The 23595-nt window shown below is 32.1% G+C and overlaps 1 protein-coding gene across 2 annotated transcripts in view; it reads left to right on the top strand.

Moving 5' to 3' along the window:
• The window catches only part of LOC129746597 (uncharacterized), an 81547-nt gene extending 62895 nt beyond the window's left edge, over window positions 1–18652 (top strand). For both annotated transcript variants that reach the window (XM_055740333.1, XM_055740334.1), the window contains one exon: window positions 16792–18652. In XM_055740333.1, the coding sequence (XP_055596308.1) occupies window positions 16792–17343 (552 nt within the window). In that variant the 3' untranslated portion in view covers window positions 17344–18652. The remainder of the gene's footprint in view (window positions 1–16791) is intronic.
• The last annotated feature ends 4943 nt before the right edge of the window (window positions 18653–23595 follow it).

The following is a 23595-nucleotide window of genomic DNA, read 5'->3' on the forward strand; positions in this document are numbered from 1 at the left end:
AAAATTTAAATTATAATGATGTAATTTGATTTTTGTTTTATTTTATTTTCATAATTTGGAATCAATTTGGACAAAATCAGGATTTTTTTATGTTTTATCAAATATATGGGCAAGTCCGGGTAAAACCAGGTAATCTGGCCAGTTTAATTTTGCTTATTAGATTTAAACTTACAATAAGTTTTTTAAAGAAAGCCTTTAATTTGAAAAATTTCTAAAATTATATCCAATTTTCAAAACTCAAAGTAAAAGATTAAAATTTTACGGCTTAAATCTCATTTATGCAAATTCGATCCTAGTTAAAAATTTTGGTTCGAAATTTGGTTCTTGAAAAAAAAAACTGTAATATTAATAATGTTGAACCAAATGCCAAATCATATGGAATTCCTTTCAAAGTCTTTAAGCTAAGTCACAACTGTCTTTACCATCAATTACTTTTCAATTTAAATCAATTCCTGTGAATATTTTTTTCAATAAGTTTTTTATAATAAAAAAACTTGCATAATGAGTTTTTGAAGTTGAGATGGTCTCGCACTTAGAAAACGATTGGTAAAATTTAAAAATCAAACTAACAATCAGAATTATAAGCCAGCGGTCTCAATCAATTTAAATTCTTAACCAAAATATCTAAATTTTGAACCTGAATTCAAACATTTTACTAGTTGTGCTATACGTAAATACTTATGCTACACAAATATCACACAACGTATTTCAGGACACGATAGTTAATGTTTTTACTAACGGAAAAAGGAATTAACTTTACCTTTTTTGGGTACCACCCTTCGACGAATACTACTGGATAGTATGAACATGTATTAGTGTTTTTCCTTCATCTAGTCAGTCGGACATCGTCCTGTAGATGGGCAACATCGAGCCCGAAACCGGTCGACCAAAAAGGTAAATTTAATTCCTTTTTCCGTTAGTAAAAACGTTAAGTGTCGTGTCCTTATTGTGTGTTATTTGTCGTGTGTTATTTGTGCCTGAATTCAAAGTTTGAATTTTTAATCTGTATAGGAATCCCAATACGTCATCTGAAATGTAAATAAAAACGATTTCTAAATTAAGAAATAACGATGAAACGTTTGGCACCGTTAACTTAAAATCGATCGTTTTGCACTTTTAACCCTTTTGGTCTGAGAGCCTCAATTATATGAAACTTATATGATTATATGAAACCAGAATCTCTGAAATGAGTTAAATCTTTTTTTAAATTGAGTATTCAGAAATGAATTACTGTCAAAAAGTGAAAAAAAAATTTGAAAACCTGTAGCTGAATTCTGAACCTGGGAGTAGCTGTTTAGGTTAAGAATTCAGTCCTGTGCCAAGATTTGTTATTCATAATAAATCTGACAAAAATTTGACAAAGATTTTAAACTTTAAATTTTGAGCGTTGCTTTTCCTGGACCCTGATGTGGGAGAGGGGAGGGGGCAACCCACAAAACCTCCCCTCCTCCTCTACTCCGGCCATGGATGTTAAGTTAATTTTTCTCATTAAATTTTAACATTGGAAAAATGATCAACGATAATTTTCACGAACCTTCAGTGAAAAATCGCTTGAGGCCAGATTTCTTCGTTGAAGAGCGTTAACTCAAAGTCTCACCTTCGTTTCAAACTAAAACATGGTGGAGTGATTTTCAAAGTTTTCTTGTAGTTTCTGAGAAACCTTACTTTTGAAAAAGAGGAGAGTTTATGCCAAGTCTGTTTAATCTAGTAAATTTCAAATATTTTCAATATTTTCAAATATTTAATCTTCAATGTCCAACTCAAAGTAAAACGGTTATAAAACCGCATCTTATAGTTGGTTTTTGAAAAGAAAAAATGTTTTTCTTTCGCTAAATGATTGAAAATATGCCAATCTATCAAACCGGAAACTTTTTAATGAAGTTGTCAGAAGTAACACTTATGAGAAGATTATAACATGATAAAACTGTAAATGGACTTATTTTTCGAAAATTGATCAATTAGGTAGCCTCAGAAGTCCTTGATCTAAAACATTGATTGGCAGTTAGATCAAAGGGTTACCACCATTTTGGAATGATTTTGGAGAAAAAATATCCTAATTTAGGTAGAAGAGATGAAACATAACCCTGTCTAAAGGTGGGATTGGGGAAGTCCCAAGTAACAATTTTAGCTTTATTATGGTCAGCAAAATGTCGTTTGGATCATAGCATTAATCTTCATAAAAAGCTAACATCACCTGGATATAACATCACCTGGACTCTAATAAAGCCAAAATTAGGCTATTTGGCCCTATCCTAGGAACGTCATCATGACCAATAATTGTTAGTCATCAATATTGGTCACCAAAGCTTTTAAAAAGCTATTATAAAACATGTTAGAAATTTTTGTTTTTTTCGGTTCTGTCAGTTCTCGGAGTTTTTTTTTTGTTTTTTCCAGCAACCGTAATGGTTGATGAATGATGATTGCATTATTCGGATATGAATCTGGTAAAATTAATAGCTAAAAAACCAATGTTTTACCCATATAATGAGCGTCTTTTCTACTGCCAGTCAAGATTTTAGGTAAAATGTATATGAAATAGTATCTTAAAATAAATGCGCCTCGTCAAATCTGATGGTCAATCATGATGGGATTGATGGAAAAAAGGCCTGAAAAAATATTTTCCAATGCTGGCATTGTGAATCCATCAACATGGCGTCATTTTGTACCCTTCGATTTTGCAACCAACATGGCGTGCGTCAATTCATAGTTTTATTATGGTTTAATGATGACCCCAAAAAAAGCTACGATTTGACGTTTCTCTCGCAAGTAAACCAATTACACGCTAAGGTTGAGTTCCTCATTTCTGAGTTGTTAATCATTAGTACAGTAAATGAGGACAGACTTTTTGAATGAAAAGGGATTGGTTTTCAATGACCCGTGGAATAAATCATGAGTTGAAGTCAAATTTCGTTGTCTGACGCCATCTTGAAATCCAAGATGGCGGCTTCCGCTGAACTTTAAAATGGTGTAAATGACTTGAAATCGCATGAAACCCCAACAAAATGGGTATCGGGTGAAAGTGCTAAACGAGTAGAAGTCGAATTTCGCTATCCGACGCCATCTTGAAATCCAAGATGGCGGCATCCGCTCAACTTTTAATGCTTAATGCTGACAAAAAGTCGCATTAAACCACCACTATACGAGTGTTGAATGAAATGGCTAAGCTAGAAGATGTCGATTTTTTTCTTTCCGACGCCATCTTGGAATCCAAGATGGCAGCTTCCACTGAATTTAAAATGCTGTTAATCAATGAAAATCGCTTGAACACAACTTTTTTTCACGTAATACTACATTAAAACTACTATTTTTAAACAATTTAGATCATTTTAAATCACTTTTATTATTTTTTCATTATGTTTCTAATGCATTTAGAGCTTTTCTTGTTTTGATTATAGTTTTTGATTTTTTTTGCCATTTATGTAATTCTTTTATTCCTGTCATGCTATTATGTCTAAATTGTATTGGACTTATTCTAGCGAAAACTATAAGGTTAAGTTGTTTCTGTTAACCGTCTGATTTTGGCACATGTGCCAAATTCGATGTTTCCAAAATCGAATGTTGCCAAAAACGAACGGGGTCTGTATTGTGGTAGTTTTTGTGGGATTTTCAGTCACTTACAGATTTTTAGAGAAACGCGAAAAGAGATATTTGACTTCTATCATTTAGCCTTAGCACCCAATACAATATATTTGGGAGTTTCATGCTATTTTCATTCATTTACAGTATTTTTAAGTTCAGCTGAAGCCACCATCCTGGATTTCAAGATTGCGTCAGAATGCAAAAATAAACTTTTTATAGCTTATCCCAATTGACAAATATCCATATTTTGGAGGTTTCATGCGATATTCAATGATTTAGAGCATTTTTTAAGTTTATAGAAAGCTGCCATCTTGGATTTCAAGATGGCGTAAGATAGCAATATTCGACTTCTACTCGTAAACCCCTTCACCCACTACCAATTTGGGTTTCATGTCATTTTAAGTCATTCACTACATTTTAAAGTTTAGCGGAAGCCGCCATCTTGGATTTCAAGATGGCGTAAGATAGCGTAATTCAACTTCTACCGGTTGATTTCTTTTAACTTATACCCCTATAATATAGGTTTTATGCGATTTTCAGTCATTTACAGTATTTTTAAGTTGAGTGGTAGCCGTCATCTTGGATTTAAGATGGCGACGGGCAGCGAAATTTGACTTCTTCTCGTTTATTACTTTCACCTTATAACCATATTGTGAAGGTTTCACGATATTTTCAGTAATTTTCAGCTTTAATAATAAAAGAGGAAGCCGCCATCTTGAATTAATGATGGCGTCAAGCTTTTTTTTCCTACTATTTGGGCCCTTTCACTCAATACTCAATTTGTAAAGATATTCATACCACTTTCGGTGATTTCAAGTTTTCAAAGATGTATTTTAACTCAAAACCAACACGCATAACTTACCAAAAATGTGTAAAAATGGGAGTTCCAATTCAAATATGTGCTATCTAATCTGAGCGTGTCCTGTTTTGACATTTTGATCGAGAACTGTCACTAAGTTTTATGGCGGTTTAATAATCAGGCACTGAGTGCTATTATAGAACATGCAAAAGAAAGCTTGGAGCAAACTTCTAAGTTTGTGTTTTATTATAGTTTTAAAAAAGCATTCATAACTCTTTCAAAATAACTAAAACAGTATGTTTAATAAAAGTTTTATTAGCGTTTTCAAAACCATCTGCAAACATATGGTCGAAAAAAAATATAAGCATTCTGCATGACCATAATAAAACCGTCATAAAACGAGCTGCACAAAAAAATGCCATAATTAAACCATAATAAAACTTCCTAATGCTAGTTGGCATAATCTGTGTTACTTGGGGTGCGACAACAATTCTTAAAATATACACAATATTAAATTTCCATGTGAGATTAAATGTCTCAATTATTTGTAGGCCAATTTTAACAAAAACTACGTAAAAAATAGCTAAGTGTCAGTGTTGATATGCTTCAAAATTAAGGAAAAACTGGCTGGAGTGTGTAAAACTATTACCGAAAGAGTACTAAAAGTAAGGTTCCTTTGCTCCTGAAGTTAAGCAATTTATGCAAATTAATCTAAAAACGTTTCTCATCCTTAAAGTTTTTTGTAAACAAAAGTTGTTTGTATTCATAAAACTAAGCTTCTGTGAATTTTTCAGCGAAACAAAATGGGTTCTAGAGGGTTAGCTAAAGAGCCGCAAGTTGCTAACCACTAGTTCTGGATTCCCCGGAATACGTTAAATTTTAAACACCTGTGGGTAGACAAAGCCGGATTTTGGTAGAGAAATTTGGATTACGGATACCTTCGTAAGTTTACATTATTATAATTAGTGGATATCAGAACAAGAGGCTGATGAATACTATATTACACATATTCCTAAGAAATTTGTGATTAATTTTATAAATTTCATGAGAATTGATCAAATTGATTTAAATAATTGATAACCTAATAGTTCTGGTTCCAAAAAGATAAGCGCTAACTCAAGTCCAAGCATCTGTCATTCAATCTTGGAGGTCGGTTCTACATTATACATTATACTGTCTTCATTCATCCTTATTGTATAACTAGGACATAGAAGGATTGTTCTGCTGCTGTCGCCGATCGGGCTGAGCCATGAATCGATAGTTTTCAATCACCATTATCCTGCCATCTGTAACGAAACCCGTCCATCATGGTGTGGCAGCCAGTAAATAGGTACAATGTGGGTACCTTCAATCATGGGATGACATCGTCCTAAGCTAGTTGAAGCAGCTTCCTCTCCAATATGTGCGAGGGTGGGGCTTCTTCAAACCTTAATGTGAATTAATTTCCCTCCGGAGTTGTTTGCGTTGCCTTCGATAATTATGGCGAACACCCGACACAGCTCAAAGATTGAAAGCCATGACGTTTACTTTGGTATCACTATCTGCCGTTTTGATTCGGAGAGGTGGGATGACAGATTTCTACGGAACCAACGCAAGCATTTTGAAGCATCAATAACTTTTCATCAATACAATCTGCAGCAGTTGACAAAATGATTGTCTGTGAAGCCGTTCGGTGCTGCACCTGGTCCCCAGTGATTGGGATTGTGGTCAAACGTTCGATGATCTGATCCGATGCGATGATGCAACGTGATTTGACACCCACATGGTTCGTTTTAGCTGAAATTCCTAGTGGTCCTGTGGGATGCTGCGTCAATGAACGTACTCAGAAAAAAAACAATATTGTACTATGCTCAATTGAATTTAATCAAAATGTCATTAAACGCTGTCTATCAGGTTTTTCACATTTTGAGCTTAATACAGTAGGTACTGTAAACAAATTTTAGAAAATTCAAATGCATCAAAAATTTAATAAGCAATTATAACACTTTAAATTATTGTTTATTATTGTTTATTTATTGTTCACGGTCTTTGAAAACTCAATATCATACAGACTGGTTACTTAAACTAAGCATAAAACTATCCCTACTTATTTTAAAATCAAAACACACATATACTTGGTTTAAAAATCTGCAAGAGATGTCAAATGGGTCATCTTCCAAAATTATATTAAGCAGACGACGAAGCAGCACAGCACGTGAACCGATAAATTCGATGTTCAGGATTCCACATCAGTCATGGTAGGAGAGAAGTCGCTGAGGTTCATTCCATGGATAATTTTGGAAGCGCCTATCTCAGGAACCGCTTCTGGACTGACTCAACTTTACCGTTTCGTTTAACAATCAGAAATATGGAAAAGCATATTTTGTTTTTCGTCATTAATTGCTTGGAAAAGGTCCATAAAGTTATTTCCGTTTACGACAATTTTGGTCCATGCAGTAGAGTGTTTAGTAGCAAAGCATTCATATATATCATATATGTTCATGCAACGGTGCTTAAAATCGAAGCCCAAAATTTGTATCGATATGCTTTATTTCCAAAATGTTCCAAAGCCTTAGAAGCTCTTTAAAAACTGTGCTTTATTCCTTAACACTAGAAAGACCGCACCAGTCAAAATGACTGGTTGGACACTTTGTTTGTTGAATATCTTTTGCAAACTTCGCTTTAAAAATTCGCAAAAAATACGACTTTTCATGAATTTTGAATCTCTACAAAACTGTGTATTTTTTATTTCACTAGCTCTTTTAGTAAGCGAGAAAAATTTCGCCATGGACACTCGGACCGTGACCAGTCAAAATGACTGGTAAAATTCACAACCCTATAACTCAAACAAGATAAATTTTTTTCGCTTGCTTTTGGTTTCATTTGCAAGCTACATTCAAGACAATGAGTCCTAGTTGATTTATGGTGGGCAGAAGTGTGTCATTCGTTATGAAATTATTGATTTTCGATGCGAAGTCGTGAAGATGTGAAGAAAAAGTTCTCGGATCGGCCACTGTGTGGCGCTCCAAGCACTTGACTCCCAATTTTTTTGGTCTGTTTTGTTGCTCAACTATAATCGAACTTTCTGTCAAAATTTGGCGAAATTTCATCAAGATTTGTAAAAGTTATGTTAGATTTAACACATTTCCATTCGAGTAATCGAGTAGTTTTGGGTGATCAATATGATTTATACTAAACTAGAATGAGTAAAATTATTATGAATTGAGTGCTTATTTATTCAAATTTGAAGACATCAGCAATGAAACTGAATAATTTAAATGATATTTCAACATGGGTGCACGATATATTCTTATATGTTGGTTATCCACCATGGGTGCACGGATTCACCGCAGTTTCTGCCCAAGTATGTATTCACATGCATTCTTAGATTATTAGGCTCGACAAATTTCCAATGGAAGTTCACTTACAGGTATTCCGGTACCCGTGTATATACCTGGCCAGCTGGCAACTGATTAAACATTCTTATTTTAAGAGGAAACACATCTTACCTGTCGGCAACTTATGGGGTTTGAACCCAAGAATTTTCTTGCCGATACAAGGAATCGATCCCAGTACGCCTGGCATACCTAGACCAGACTCGCGCCAGCCTATCTGATAGACCACATCGGATGCGGATATTCCAACATGGGTGCACGGAATGGCTGCAAATTCGCCGTTGCATATTATAAAGAGTGAAATAGTTTTCAATTTTCTTCAGAACACAACATATTTTTGAGTTTGATATGATAGGTATTTGAAATGAAATATTTGTCAATCAAAAAGCTTTTAAGGAAAAACAAATCAACGTCTACATTTGACATTGTTGATTCATTATTTTTATTTTCATTGTTTTCCGTCGCACTACATAACTTGATGCATATAATCCCTAAAACTCACTCGGTCCATGGCAACCGTTTTCCAATTTCTTGGATGTTGTTCAGATCTTATCAGATAAATGTACGATTGCAGAAACCTGTTTTGTAATAATAAATAAATAAATTTATTATTTCAAGATAAAATTTTAATATTTCTTTTCCAGGATTGAAAAAACGGAACTTTAAATAAAAATCGTTATTGAAATCATTATGTCTGAACATCAAAGACATGGTTTCGACTTTGGTTTAGTTAAGATTTGTAAAAATGCTTTTTTTTGAATTTGCAAAAATTTCAATATTTGATTAAATCGCGGTGAATCCGTACACTCATAGTGAAAAACCATGTATATAACACACATTTTTATTTGAATCTATAAAAGTTTTTATTCTTTACCTTTAGCATGTAAAAAAATTGATTTTGGATGAACAGCGGTGAATCCGTGCACCCATGGTAAATTGCTCTACTTATAGAAAAAATATGCTTCAAAACCTACAATATCAGGTATAATTTATAGGCAACGTGTTAAAAAATTTCAGAGCGATGGATGCTAGAAAATATCTACTAAAACAAAACTGAAGTGAAACCGTGCACCCATAGTCAATACCCATAGCCATCTAACATGATTTTACAATTAGATTGATAATGTGTTTTGATTTTTTGATAATTATTTGACATACTCATTTTATGACATACACGCATTCGTCAACTATGCCAAATTGAGGTGATTCCGTGCACCCATGGTGAAAAAATATTTCCATTTTATAACAAAAATGATATCGAATAAATAACAAAACAATTTCAAAAGAAAAAAGTTTAAAATATTTTGATATAAAAAATTTCCCCTTTACCAGTCATTTTGACTGGTCACGGTCCGAATAGGTATATTCAATTTGCCGGTCCTTCTAGTGTTAAATAAGCTATTTGTATCACAGCTTTTGAGGCTTAAAATACTTTAAAAATTTATTAAATTTATATTTTCTGTAAATAAAGCTTAGTTCTTTTAGAAATGGGACACTTTCATTTGCTAATAGCTCGTTTACTAGATATCGGATATTCAAAATTTGGACAGCGTTTTGTTGCCTGTAAAAAGTACTATTCGACCTATTTTTTTCAAAATTTTAAATTGACGCGTTTTTGAATTATGTACGATGCAAGAGAAAAAGAAAAAAATAATTTTGCACAGTTTCCATTAAAATTCGTCATTATCCAATTGTTAGCTGACAAAACCGTTGATTATTCAAAGAATTACTGAGTTTTTGTGGTGAATAAGTATGTAAACACCGTCAATAATGTCCACAAAGTTCAAATCAAGCATTGGAGTGAAGCACAAGATCGGCAACTACGGTTGAGGGTAATCTGGGAAGTCAAGTCTCATACTAGTATTTTTAATTTTCAAAAAACGAAAAACTAAGGGTAGATCGCTGAAATGTCTAAAACAATTTTCTCCGATAAGCTGAAAGTGTTGCCTAATGATAACTCATTCAAACCCAACCTCAAACAACCATTTTTTGCTAGTTCCAGAGCTCGTAAGCTGTATAGCCGGTACCGAAGCTATGGGACAGATGATTTCTGATGAACGACAAAACTTATGAAATACCCTATTTTAAATAAATTCCAGCGTTTGAATCCTAACCATGTCTGCTCGTTGCAAGATCCCGAGTATATTAAAGTATGTATTTGCTGGTTATTCTGTATCAAATTATAATGATTTGCTAGAATTCTTCTCCTGCGAAAAAAAAAACAAAAATTTTCAAAACGAAACTTTGGTTTTCGCTGTTATTAAAAGCCAAAAAAGAGTAATCTTGTATGTTCCACCCGCAACCTACGATTTATACTAACCGATTTTATCTTATTATAACATCTTATGATGGTTTTACTTCGTTATTGTCAGATTTTTCCAGGAGAAATTCCATTAAAAACGTTCAAAAATGTGGTCGAAAATAATCAAATTTGTTCATATCGAAACTACTGTATCCACTAAAATGCTTCCAGTTTCTTTTAAAAGAGAAGTATTGGATCAAAAAGTATCAGAAATTGAAGAAGGAGGGTGAAGCCATCTAAAATATAGATTTGACGAAGTATAAGTTGGAAAAACTGATCAATACCATGACTGAAAAAAGTGTGCGCCGGCCAATGGGAGATACCAAGAATAAAACAGAAATTTCTCTAAGAAAAAACTATAAATAATTTTTTTGAAATTTTTTCATGGAATATCATAACATTACCTTCATTTTCTTCAAAGAAAGTATTTCGATCAAACGAATGGTTTTTGAGATACACGCATTCGTAACTGTCCCATTTCTAAAAGAACTACGCTTTACATAATCCTAGACTCAAGATTAGGTCGTTTTTTTCTTAATGTCCAAAATAATATTGAACATTTAAAAGTGACATTTTAGTTGAGCCAGATCCTGGAAGTCTGCAAAGCTTTTAGAGGAAAGGGCAACAAATAACTATTATAAAATGTGATTACAGATCTTGAATTCTCACAAAATAACAACAACAAAACACGTTTGTTCTATGAGCATCTTTATTATTGAAGACATTTTTTTACCATTTTTATTTTCATTACTTTTTGGTTGTAGTTTTTACACGCTTTAACCATTTCATTGCAAAGTTTAAAACATATTAAGACTGTCTCATAGCTGCATTTCCAAATAATTGTTGTTAATATGTTGAGATATTTCAACTTATCATCATCATTTATCATACACGTAGGTACATTAGGGTTTGAGCCAAATGTGTCATGTCGAATTTCGAAAACCGACCTTTTACATTTTGTAGATTGGCCCAAAAAACTGACCAATGCAAATTTTCAGCTCAATTGGATTTAATTTGCGCTCATAGTTTTGGTTTTTTTACCCTCCAAAATTACCAAAGGAAATCGAATAAATCGAAATTTTAATTTTGATGCCAACTTACTTAAAAATGCATAAAACGTCAAAATCTGGTGTTATCTCGAGATTTTTTTTGACAAAAATTGACATTAAAATTTCAAATAGAACCAAAGAACGGGGGAAGGGGGTGAAGGAGGTTTGTCAAAGGAAATTCGGAAGATCAAAATTTAAATTTTAATACCAAATGACTTAAAAATGCTTGAAACGTCGACATGACGAGTTATCTCGAAAAAAAAAATTGCTTAAAAATCGACTCTCTGGGTCTCAACCGTATTCCGGAAAACCAGCAATTTTCCACCCTTTAGTCCAGGAGGGTCGAATTTTGCCAAACATTTTTTCCTAGATTGCACCAGATCTCAACGTTTCATGCATTTCTAAGTCATTCGGCATATAAACTAAAAATCCGAATTTCTGAATTTCTTTGGTGATTTTTGAAATTTTAAAATCGATTTTTTCAAAATAATTTGTTTTCGGAGTAACACCAGATTTCGACGTTTTAAGCAGTTTTATGTCAGTTGGCATCAAAATAATACAACGGTTTTTCCCATTTTCTGTGATCTGGATACAAAACTTTAAGCTTTTCTAAGCTGTATTATGCCTTCGATAACTGTTTGTCAAACAGTTGCCAAAGGAATTGATTGCTAGATTAACGAGATTTGAAACATTCTGCGCAAAAAGTGAGTTAACATTTTGTTTCATGATTGATACCTCATTTGCAAGAGTTTTTGAAGTAAAGAGCACAAATGATGATTAGCTTTGGTTATTTTTCTACCGATTTTAGTAAACCCCTTCTATAGGTAGGTTTTGGACTCAAAGGGGTTTTTTTTATTCGGTTTAAAATGTCTGAATTTCGAAATAATTGCAATGGATTGAATTCGGTGTTGGTTGAATCAGCCCCGTGCAAAAAACCCGACCATAAGGGATGGAGGATTTTCTATTCTATTTTGTTTATTTATAGAGGATTTTAACAATGGAGGATTTTAAAAATTCAATTTTTGCTAGAAATAATAACAATACCAAAAATGAACAGTAAATACGAAAATTGATTTCTGAAACCGTTTTTTTTTATTTGTAACCATCACAAAAACCCGAAAAATGATAAATTTTACTGATGCGATAATAAATAAATCAGAATTAAAGTTTCAAATCAATGCTTTTTCCTGAATGGCTTTTATTGATTTTTCAAATTAATTTACAAATTCAACTAGTAAATTTTCAATCTCAGTTTTAGAAATAGTTTAAAATGTCAAGCTCAGAATAATTCATCGCCGTAAATTGAAATCTCGTGTCCTTAAAAGGAGAAAAGATACAAACAATCAATGTTACGATTTATGGACTTCCAAGAAGATTTTGGTTACAGAACACAAAAAACATATACAAACTTATTGAAAAAAAAAATTTGTTTCAAAAAAAGTACAAAATATGCAGATGAAAATGACAAGTTTTCAAACATTTCATTTAATTATTAATCATATCAAAAACATATTTTTGAAATTCAATGGATAGCTCTAGGGAAAGGATTTTTGGGTCTATGTTTTAATAACTGATTTAGAAGATTTTGGTAGAAGATGGTCCTGAACTCGAATCATTCAACAGATTTTGTCTATCAGTTCTAGTTTTGGTAATATGGAATTTAGAAGTTTAAAAACACATTTGACTGAAATGAATCTTGATAACTGATGCTTCAACAAACCTTTTTAAACTCAAAATTGTTAATATATGCAGCAAGTTTTAAAAAGTAGATTTTTTCAGCGCCAGTCGTAAATTTATCCAACGTGGTTTGCCGACATTGAATTCGGTGCTCACAGGTATCACTTTTCGATACTTTTCAATGTTTGAAATTTTGTAGTTTTGCCTAGATATTCTTATTTCAGAGAAATAGTGATCTAAAAAAGAATAATTTTACAATGTTTAAAAAGTTTAAAAATATCATCACAAGTTTTTACCAAAAAAGTTGAATAAAAGGTTTTATTCTATTAGGTAAAATTATTGAAGCCTGCAAACCGATTTGACTTTGTTTTAAATTATTTAAAATTCAATGTATTCTTTAAAAAAAACGTTAAAATTCCTGTATTTTACAGAATTGGTAAAATTAAACATAAAGAATAACTTCTATAACTTTTTTCGCAAGTAATCAGTTTTCGGGTATGTTGTTAATTGATTTGAAATCTTAATTTATAAAATATTTGTAGTATTTTACTGTTTTGACAGCAAAGTGCAAAACCTTTTAAATGATTTTTACCTTTTTCCAAAATTTATTTCAAAACATGAGCTGTTAGTATTTGATGAGTAAATTCTGAAGTTGAAATGGTTAATTTCAATTTTTGAACTTGTTTAGTTACATTGTTTAAAAAAAAAACCCCATTCCAATAACGAGGTAGTGTTTTTAAGGGTTAAGACTCACTTTCAATACAAAAAGTTTGTTGAATTGCAATTGGAAATTTAAAATAAAAAATCAGTTTCAATTTGTGAACGTCAAACAGTGTCGTAAAATGAAGTATCTTAGACCTAAAGTGATTCTGTTACACTTTTTTATTATTTTCTCATCTGTTCATAGAAATGCAGATCTGAACATACAATATTAAACAATCTTAAATCATTTCGGTGGTTGAGATTCCATAATTCACATAAACGAAACTTTTTTCCTATTTTCATATTTCGTATTCTGAATTCTGTTCAGGCTTTTTGATTTTCAGTCCGAATAATCATAAGAAATAAGAAATGAAATGCAAATTTGGTTTAGCATTTCATATCAAATTTAAATTAAGTTTTTCGAGATCATCTGCATTTTCAATATTTTGATAATAGTTATCCGAATATGAAAAAAAGATAAAAAAGGTTTTATATTCACAATTAAAGTTCTTAAACACAATGCTTATACAAAATTCAAAAATTAAAAGCTTCGAAATGGCAATCCCATATTGAAATTCAGATTCCCATTAAAGATTAAAAATAAACAATTTAAATTGTGAACTTAGATTAAACCTGAACTACAGAATTAAAATAATAGATTCATGAACGAGGCTTTAAACCTTGGCTCATAAAAATCGTATTTTTTGTACGTTTCAGGAATGGTTTGGAAATTCGGATAAAGATTCAAAGCGCAATTTTTGAATTTAGGTTCATCATTTAGATTCAGGATGCAGATTCAAAATTCAGAAAAAGATTAAGCTTCAAAATGAATTTTACAATCAACATAATTTGTCCAGAAATTCAAGATACTCTTAAGATTGCTTGTCAATTCAATTTCCAGATTTCAAAGTTTTTTCAAATTTTTATAAACACAATTCAGCTGAAAAACACAAATAAAACGAAGAAGTTGAGTTCTTTGTGTATTGCGAAAAACCCAAATTTTCTTTTAAAAAATAAACCACAGGATTTTCATAATGGAATCGATTCTTTATGAAAAAATTGTTGTTAAAGAGACATGTACCTGATCTTCACCTTAAAAATCAGCAAAAAAAATCTATATTTTTTTCGGTCTATTGCTTAACATTATCAACACATTAATAACCGCTAGAAAATCTAAACAGTCAGACACCAAAATTCGGCATTTTATATTTCAGAGATCAACAGACAAAGTTCTGCTAATTCAATTCATTTGAGTTACGGGGAGTGTTGTGTTTAAATTGTAGAATGAGGTTTCATTATTAGATTCATAACTTTTGAATTACGCTTTTTAATGGAGCATATTAACGGCAAGCAAAAAAAAAACGAGGTATCTCGTATTTGGTCCGCAATGCGTTAATATTAAATTTTTTCCAAAGCCAAATTTCAAACTATAATCATTGATTTGGTTTAAGTTTGCATCAAGTAAAGTGATCCAAAAATCAGATTTTTTCCCTTACTTTTTAATTTGATTAATTTTCATCGAAGGTTACCGTCACTGAATTTACAAAACAGTTTGGAAGATTGGGTTTGTTTGATTGAGTAAAGAATAAGTTTTTTTTTTTAAGAAATGGAAGGCTCTTCTAAAAAATGCTTATTTTATGCTCAAACCAACTAAGTTTGATCTACTAGACTCATAAACAAATTCAATCATTTTGACCATCGATGAATTTAGCTTACCTTCGAGGTATACGACCAATTTTATAAGGTTAGGATTTAATACGAAAAATTTAAACTTTTAATCATATAGGGTAAGAACACTATATATTGAACACCATCTTTGGGATTCAACACATTTGTGGCCAATAAATAATAACGAAAGGTTTTTCTGATGAAATTTGATAGCGTACCGAGAAACAGTTTGTTTACATTTCTAAACACCAACCGATGTTTGTTCAATAAGTGGTACATGCCTTTCTTTACGAAACGAGTACTGCAAGATTGAACGTTCAATAATTGAAATATTGGCGTTTTCTGTGATCCAATGATTGAACACTTTAATTTGTTAAATTTTAAGAAATTTAGGATTATAAAGGCTGCCACTCTTCCAGAAATCATTTAAAAAGACTTAGTTAAAACCACTCATATCATTATCTTAGACGTTTATTTGTCTTTTATCCAATTTTTCCCTTAATCAAAAATAGGCTGTTTTCTTAATCCAGTCGAAAAACCATGCCAAAATTTGACCACATATTCAAGTTTCGGGGATTCTGGCTTTAAGAGTCCGAGATTCTTGATAAAAATTTGAAGAGAGGTAGAAAATGCTTCAACAGTGGCACAACGAATTTTGATTCATTTTTCTACTGTATATTATTGTTTTAATCGGTTAATGTTTCACTAGTGTTCAATATCTGGTACCTGTTCAATAACTAGTGCTTCTACCCTAGTTACAAATATAATTTGTTTAAATTTTTTGTACTCATGCATTGTTGGGCAAAAAATCATATGTAAAAATCGGTAAAAGTCGGTAAAGTCGGTTCTTCCAACGGCCCTGACATGCAGTATGAGAGGTTTTCAGTCAAATTATTACTTGAAAACGTAACGTTGCGAGAAAAAAATGGGATTAGGGCGATTAGGGATAATTTTTTTAAGATCTGGTTATTTTAATGGAGTGGAGTGGAAAATCTTTAAAATAAAATCAAATCTGTACAACCTGTAAAAATCATTTTTCTGAGTTGCCAGATTAAGTTTTGTTTCTTACTCCTCAGACTTTTATTCATTTGAAGGTTGATTTCATTTGGAATCCAGACACAATGCAATTTTATCGATTATAAGACGATTTTGAACTGCTTAAGTTTTACCATTGTTATTATGGTTTTGAAAAAAAAACTTCAGGTTATTTAGTAAAATTGTTCCCTTACACAAGAGTTTTTTCTCTCTTCCAGAGCTTTAATTTAAAATTTAAATCATGATCTTGTGCTTTACTTTGTTACATTTCAGAGCCAATTGTTACACATTAAGAAACTTTCTCCAATGCCCCCAGGATCAGTCGATTCAAAACTATTTGGAGTGCCAAAAGTGGCACTCGCGTGGGATTGATTCAATATGTTTAACAAACCAAAGATTAAACAATCAGTCGTTCATATCAATTGTCAAAGAAAATAAGTAAGGTCAAAAAGATGTTCCTTTAAATTTCTAGAATTAATTTATATTAAAATTAAAAACAACTCAGAGTTGAAATTCCAAAACGTTCAAATATTTTGAAATGTGCACCAGTCCCCCAAAGAACAAATCAATTAATTCCGCTTTTTTCCCTTGTTATCTCTTTGACAGGAACAAATCACCGCGATGCTGTTCAACATGTCCTCGAACAAAAAGTGCCACCATCACCTGGCCAACAGCCGGCCGCTGATCCATTTCCTGACCGGAACTTTCAACCAAAAGTTCTACGCGAGACCTGGGGAGGAGCAGAGTCGGGTTGAGGCGGAAGCCCAGCGGAAAACCATCCGGCACATCCTGCAGGTGCTTATCCGACTTCTGGCGAGTGGAGCCATCAGCGGTCATGACGAGCTGCTCGAATCGACGATTGTCCCCATCTTTGCCCGGGTAGGACGCCATCCGCAGCTGCTGGACGATCGAAGTGAACATTTCCGGGACCTGAGCTGCCTGCAGCGCCGTTTGAACGAGAGCCGAGGTCAAGCGGGATCAGCACCTTCTTCTGGTTCCGCTTCAGCTTTCCAGGAATCGGATCAGATTGTTACGGTTGTTCCCACACCGGCTCCAGTGGTTCGAAATCCCTACGTAACGAGATTAACCATCGAGCATCGACCAAATGGCGGGGGCATCATTATGCTGGACAAGAACCGGCAGGAGAGTTACGTTTGAATAAGTGGTGGAGAGTTTTGTGTGGCTAAGCCAAGGGTCTCTGGGGAAAAAAAGGACCAACTTTGAAGGTGCTTTCCACGGAATTTGTGGTTGGTTGAATTTCTTTGGAGCCGGGCGCTTTTTTCCTCCTTTCATTTCCCACATTGGAAAAGTTTCAGCGTCAGCATCAATCTTCAAGAAACGAATAGATACTGTATACAAGATTTTTCTTATTCCCAACCTAATCCAGGTACTGTTGGATACGATGAACTGAATTTGAAAATAAAAGTAAAATCGCAGCTCAGAAGGGTTATTGATAGGAGCTTAATTTTACTACTACTGGTTGATCTTTAGGATTTCTTGGAATTAGAATTCTCTCGATACCTCGAACAGAAGTATGAGTTTTTTATCCAAAAAATCGTTGGCTGGTTGATGCTTGACTATGATAATTTCTTATTTTATTTCCATTATCAATAGGATTGTTCAGATCCTAGATTTCTTAAGTGAAATGAATTCCTGTTGACAATTAATGTTTCATTTGCAAACAAACAACTCCCCTTGTCAACATAAAACTGATTTTTGTAGCCATGTCTTTCGAAGCATCATTCAAATCGATACAGTTTAAATGAAATATCATTCTAAATTTGTCTTTTTAATGGAATCAATCCTCAAGTTGACGACAGGAAACGTTTTGTGTCAACAAAAATTAAATTCAGCTTTCCTTCCTGAAGAGTGTCAAAAAGATATTGTTTTCTATTTTAATCAGAGGATGTTTCCAGGGTGGATTTCGACATCCTAAGTCTGGTGCGGTATCCAGAATCAATCAATAGCAAAACCCAATTGGAGCGAATGGAGCTTAAGTTATTCTTAAGGCGAATAATTGTGCCATATTCATTGAATATAACAAAGTTAGGCAAAAACAGTAAGACAAAAAGAACACTTACAAATATTAAAAGAAACAAAGGTTTGTCAAGGGCAAATACAAAATCCAATCCAACTTACTTAAATTAGACAACTTCATCATGTACATTCATAATTTTCTGTAAACTTCTCTGTCTAATAAAAGGTCAGATTAACTCCCAAAAAAAAAAAAAAATAAAGATTTAAGAGCAGATCAGAACAGCAACAAAAAAAGTGGTTTTTGAAAATATTGTGTCATAAAATAATTAGAAATATTGTCAATCGATGATCGGTTTTGAAAGAAAACGCAAGATTGTACCTTTTGTTTTTTGACCTAAATTCAGAGTTTTATAAACTAATATATTCCCAACTATGGATTGTAATTTATTTTATATCTGTTTAAAGTTTTCTTTGTGAAAATAAAAATAAAACGTCATTTTAAAAATTATTTTTTCTTTGTTTCATATATCACAGTCCTTCAATACAACTATCGTAACAATTTCATATGAAAAAACTCATTTCTGGGTAAATAAGATCCAATAATACTCAACTCAGACGGCTCTGGTGGAATTGAATTTCAGGGAACTTTTCAAAACAGAAAAGTACAACTCTGTGCCCTGCGGCTTCGAATTTCTTAAGATTTTGTGTCCTAATTTCCCATTGTACATCGCGTTGACCCAATAGAAATTCACGTAAATTGAATGTGTCTATCACAAAGAAACTATTCTTATACGGGCTTAAATGTTTAAATTTTAATTTCATAGAATTATCGTGGAAATGAATTGGATAAAAATTATGTACTTAAGCACAGGGCCGTAGGAAGAACCGCCTCATGGAGGAAATTTTTGTCCTTGATTTTTATCAATGATGTTTCTGTTCAAACACTTCATTAATGAAAAAAAAAAGTATTTTGTTCCATTTGTTTATTAATTTTTTAATACTTTAACGTCAGGTAGCTTCGTATTAAATCTTAACTTTTGAAAATACGTTCTAACATCGTTAAAATGGTAAGCTATTTTTTTTAATGAACCTTTAAGTAACAAAATTCTTGTAATTGATCGAAATTTAAGATTTCAGTTTTAAATTTGACTAAAATATTAACAACGTTAAACAATGAGCCGAGAAAATATGAAATTTCATGAAGTTTTTAACGTGAAAATTGTATGTTTCTTAATAAGCAAATAAATTTCATTAGAAACACTAGATTACAAAATTAAAAAAAAAATCGTGAACTTGGCCAAATGTTTGATGTAAAATCAGGCCCTGAATCTGAAAATGAAAATTAAAAAAATCTCATTAAAACAGTTTTTGAGTTATGCTCCAAATATGAGATTTTGAAAATATTAAAAATGTACTTGTGCTAACTTATATTAAAATATCTTGGACTGCATTACAAATATTTGAAATCTATTTTTTGCATATTAAAGGTGAACAATTTTTTTATCAATCATTTGAACTTCATTTTTTCTTATGATCAACAGTATTGTTGATATTTGTGAAGTTGTGATTGAAAAAAAAAACTTGGCCGTAATATTTGAACCGCAATAACTTTTCGTTTCATAAAGTAACAAATTTGCAACAATTAATTAATGGAAAAATCGTATTTATTTTAATTTTTTTTTCTTTCATCTTTCGTATCAGTTTTCTATACGAAACGTTTGTTGGACAATTTTAACACCATTATTTTGAAAAAAAAATTATAATCCATACTTAACCAGAAAATATGTTGGATCGTGCAACAATTAGTCCGCTCAATCTCCTCCTGCCCCATTGTTGTACATAATTCCGCTGCAAAATTGGTTTGGAAATTTCAAATTTATTAATTCGTTTGCCTCCAATAACTTTGTTTGGTTGTTTTAACAGCTAAAAAAAGCATTAAAAATTTTGGAAGCGATTGATTAAGTCCTGAATTATAACAACGTGTTTTTTTAATTAGTAAGGCGGCTTGTACGGAAAAATCAAAATTTTCATTCAAAATCCATCAGAGACGTACTGAAAGTTCAAAAAACATAATTTTGTATTTTTAAAATATTTCTTGGTTCTTGCAATACATTGCATGTGAACAAAAACTAAACCTAACTTGTACCCCAGAGATGATATTCGTTGTCATACAAAAAATTCAAAATATGTAAATATTTTTTAATTTTAGTGTTTTGACAGCTAACTTGAAAGCTGGTTAACCAGATGAAAATAAGAATCGCATTATACTGCTTTGCACAGCCAATAAGTGTGATGATTTAAAACTTTCGCAAAAACATGTCATGAAATTATTGAAAGCTTCTGAAAGCAAATCCTGCCATTTTACAATACTTTTCAATGGATTACGATTTTTTATTTCACAATGGTTATAACTTTTTTCATGAAATACTTTGCTTCTTCTTATACTGGCAAACAATTAATCTTAAGAATGGGCAAAATCAATAACTTCAAACCAATTTCATTTCAAACTTATTTGAATTTCTTGTATATGCGAAAATTTCTTCTTGCATACAAATTGTCATACAAAATTAAACACGTTCATTGACTACATGCAAAACAACTCGAATTGTCTATTGATATTACATGTTTTTTTTCTGAATAAGTGGATATTTATGTTTAACTAGTAATTCTAGTAAATTCTGTGCTTCAATTATTTATTTTCCACTCAGAATTTTCACATTTTATGCACTCAATGTTGATTTTTAATAATTAATTCAATAATTGAAAAACACTTTATATATCCATAAGTTTATTTTTCTACCGTAAAATCCGTAAAGCAAATGAAGTGTTGAAATTATTAAACTCGTTCAAAAAACTTATGTATGTATGAAAGTCGGGCAATTTGCATTGTCTGGAAAGTGTCAAAGTCAACTCAACTGCATTGGCTTTGAGAAACTACTTTTTTATCAGATTTATTTTGAAATCCTTTATCCCGACCATTTACTCAACATTTTATGCAAAGAATCTAAAAGCTGTTCTGAAAAAATCTGTTTCTCCAATTTCGTGACGAAATATCTAAAAGAATTTTATTCCATGTCAACAACGATCCCCTTGATATTGTTATTAATATTGTCAGAATATTGTACATGAGGAAAACTACGACCCTCAATCCCAAAAAAGCAGAAGTCGAAGGTTGGAAGACCCGAAATATTACTTATCTAACGTGCAATTTTCTCAGGAATTCGAATCTGTCGTCGAGTTGCCGTCACTGGAGACATCTATGTGTAGCTTTATTTGGCCCTTATCATCCAGAAAATTAAACAGTCATAGCTTTGTGAAACTTAATTTGATCCAAAACAGTTTTTCAGCCGGACAACTCTTGGGAAGCATTTCTATGTGATGTGATTGTTTCCTGAAAATTGATGAAATGCTACAGAGGTTACATTAATTACAAATAAACTCAAATATGAAAAAGAAGTTTAAATCAATTAACTTTTCGAAAAAAAAAAATCTTATACGAAATTGTATATCATGAGCATAAATCAGTCAAACGATTTGAAACTTTGGGCATGGTTGTGTCCATTTTAAAGTTTTAAATTTAGATTCATTATGTAAAAATCGATCGACTTTCAAGTGAGTTCTAAAACATTTGTTTTATAAAATCGCATCTTCTTCATAGGGGTAAAAGGGGGCAAAACAGATCACGTTCTCTTATCTTTTCACCTGTTAATAGCCACTTAAAAATTAAGCATTAAATACTTTTCAGTTCATTCTATGGGATTTGAAAGACATAAAATTTTATGTTGGTAGGACATATAAAGAAAAAAGCTCAACACTGGGTAAATTAAGTTAAATAACACTCCACTCAAATGGCTTCGGGTAAATTAAGAGGTGGATTTGAGTTTCTGAGAAAACTTCACGTGTGATAAATGCTATTCCAGACACTCAAACCGGCGGCTTTGTGTTTTTTTTTGGCCGAATTGGAATTGGAAAGTGCATTGGACGGTTTATATGGAAGACCCCCCTCCCCCTCCCCCCCTTAGAAGGGGCCGTCTAAAAATTAGATTGCATTTGAACTAGAAGTTCTCAAAATAAGCTTTCGTAACAAATATCAGCCTATTCGACCTCATGGTGACTGATTTTTTAAATGTGCAACCATTGGAAAAAATCGGACAACATTATGCACGACACCAAATTTGCCTGTGCAACTATTGGGCACAGACAAGCTGTTTTAAATGATTTTTTAAATTTTTATGTCACTTTTTTCAAACACTTGAACTTTTGGATCTTGTTGACCAATCCTGTATGAGTGCATCGACAAAAAAAATCGAGTGAATTTGGTTGAAATGACTAAAATACAGCATAAACACCAAAATCATGTGCTTAGCTGTGCAACGATTGGCAAATCACCCTACTAGTTATTTACATACATGGTGTCTACTAGTTAGGCATTAATTTTTGCCTGCTTGAAATGGATTTATTGCATTATTTAAGGGGTCTGCATTCAGTTTTCCTAAATAATCATAGACTTTTTACCATATTTAAGATCAAGGGTTCCACTCTGATGCTTGGTTTGAACTTCGTGTGGATCCTAGAGTGGCTCCTTATACTTCTTAACCGTTTGGTCCAAAAAAAAAATCAGAAAGAATCAACATTTCATGAGTTTTCAAGTCGACAATGAAGAAATTTTGGGGCGGAAAAGGCGCAAATTTGTGCAAAATTATATTTACCATGTATTTTTGAAACATAAATATCTCAAACACACGTGTACTTATAAATCTGACAAAAATAGACAAGATAGTCATAACCAGCACAACGCTACTGAAGTTTTGCATATCCAATCTTTAGTAATATAGCTATCACCGAAGTGAAGTGTCCGAATACTAAATGATCATAGCTTTAACAACTTAAAATCTTTGTTTTGAATTGATTTTTTCGATCCATAGAAAATCAGGTTTAAGAAAATGTTACAATCGAGTCCAAACCTGTCAATAAAACCTTTTTTCTCAAAATTTGCCTTTTTTTAATTATTTTTTTTCAATCACAACTTTACAAAGATCAACAATACTGTTGATCATACGCAGAAATGAAGTTCAGATGATCGATAGCAAACTCATTCACCTTTAATATGCAAAAAAGAGATTTCAAATTAATGTGACGCAGTCCGATATAATGTAAGTACAAGTACTTTTTTTATTTTTTAAAAATGTCATATTGGGAGCATTACTAAAAAACTGTTTTTCTGAGATTTTTTGAATTTCATTTTAGGATTTAGTGCCTGATTTCACAATAAAAGTGATTTTCAGTATACTTAGTTAAAAAATAATAGTAGAACTCATAGTTAAAATTCGTTGTTTCAAATTCAGACTTTTTAAAAAAAACAAAACTTGAAAAATAAACTTCAATTCTACTTCATATTTGTGGTTTTAAAATTTTAAAACTAAAAAAACAATC

The sequence above is a fragment of the Uranotaenia lowii genome, chromosome 2 (genome assembly GCF_029784155.1).
Source record: "Uranotaenia lowii strain MFRU-FL chromosome 2, ASM2978415v1, whole genome shotgun sequence".
Taxonomy (NCBI): Eukaryota; Metazoa; Arthropoda; class Insecta; order Diptera; family Culicidae; genus Uranotaenia; species Uranotaenia lowii.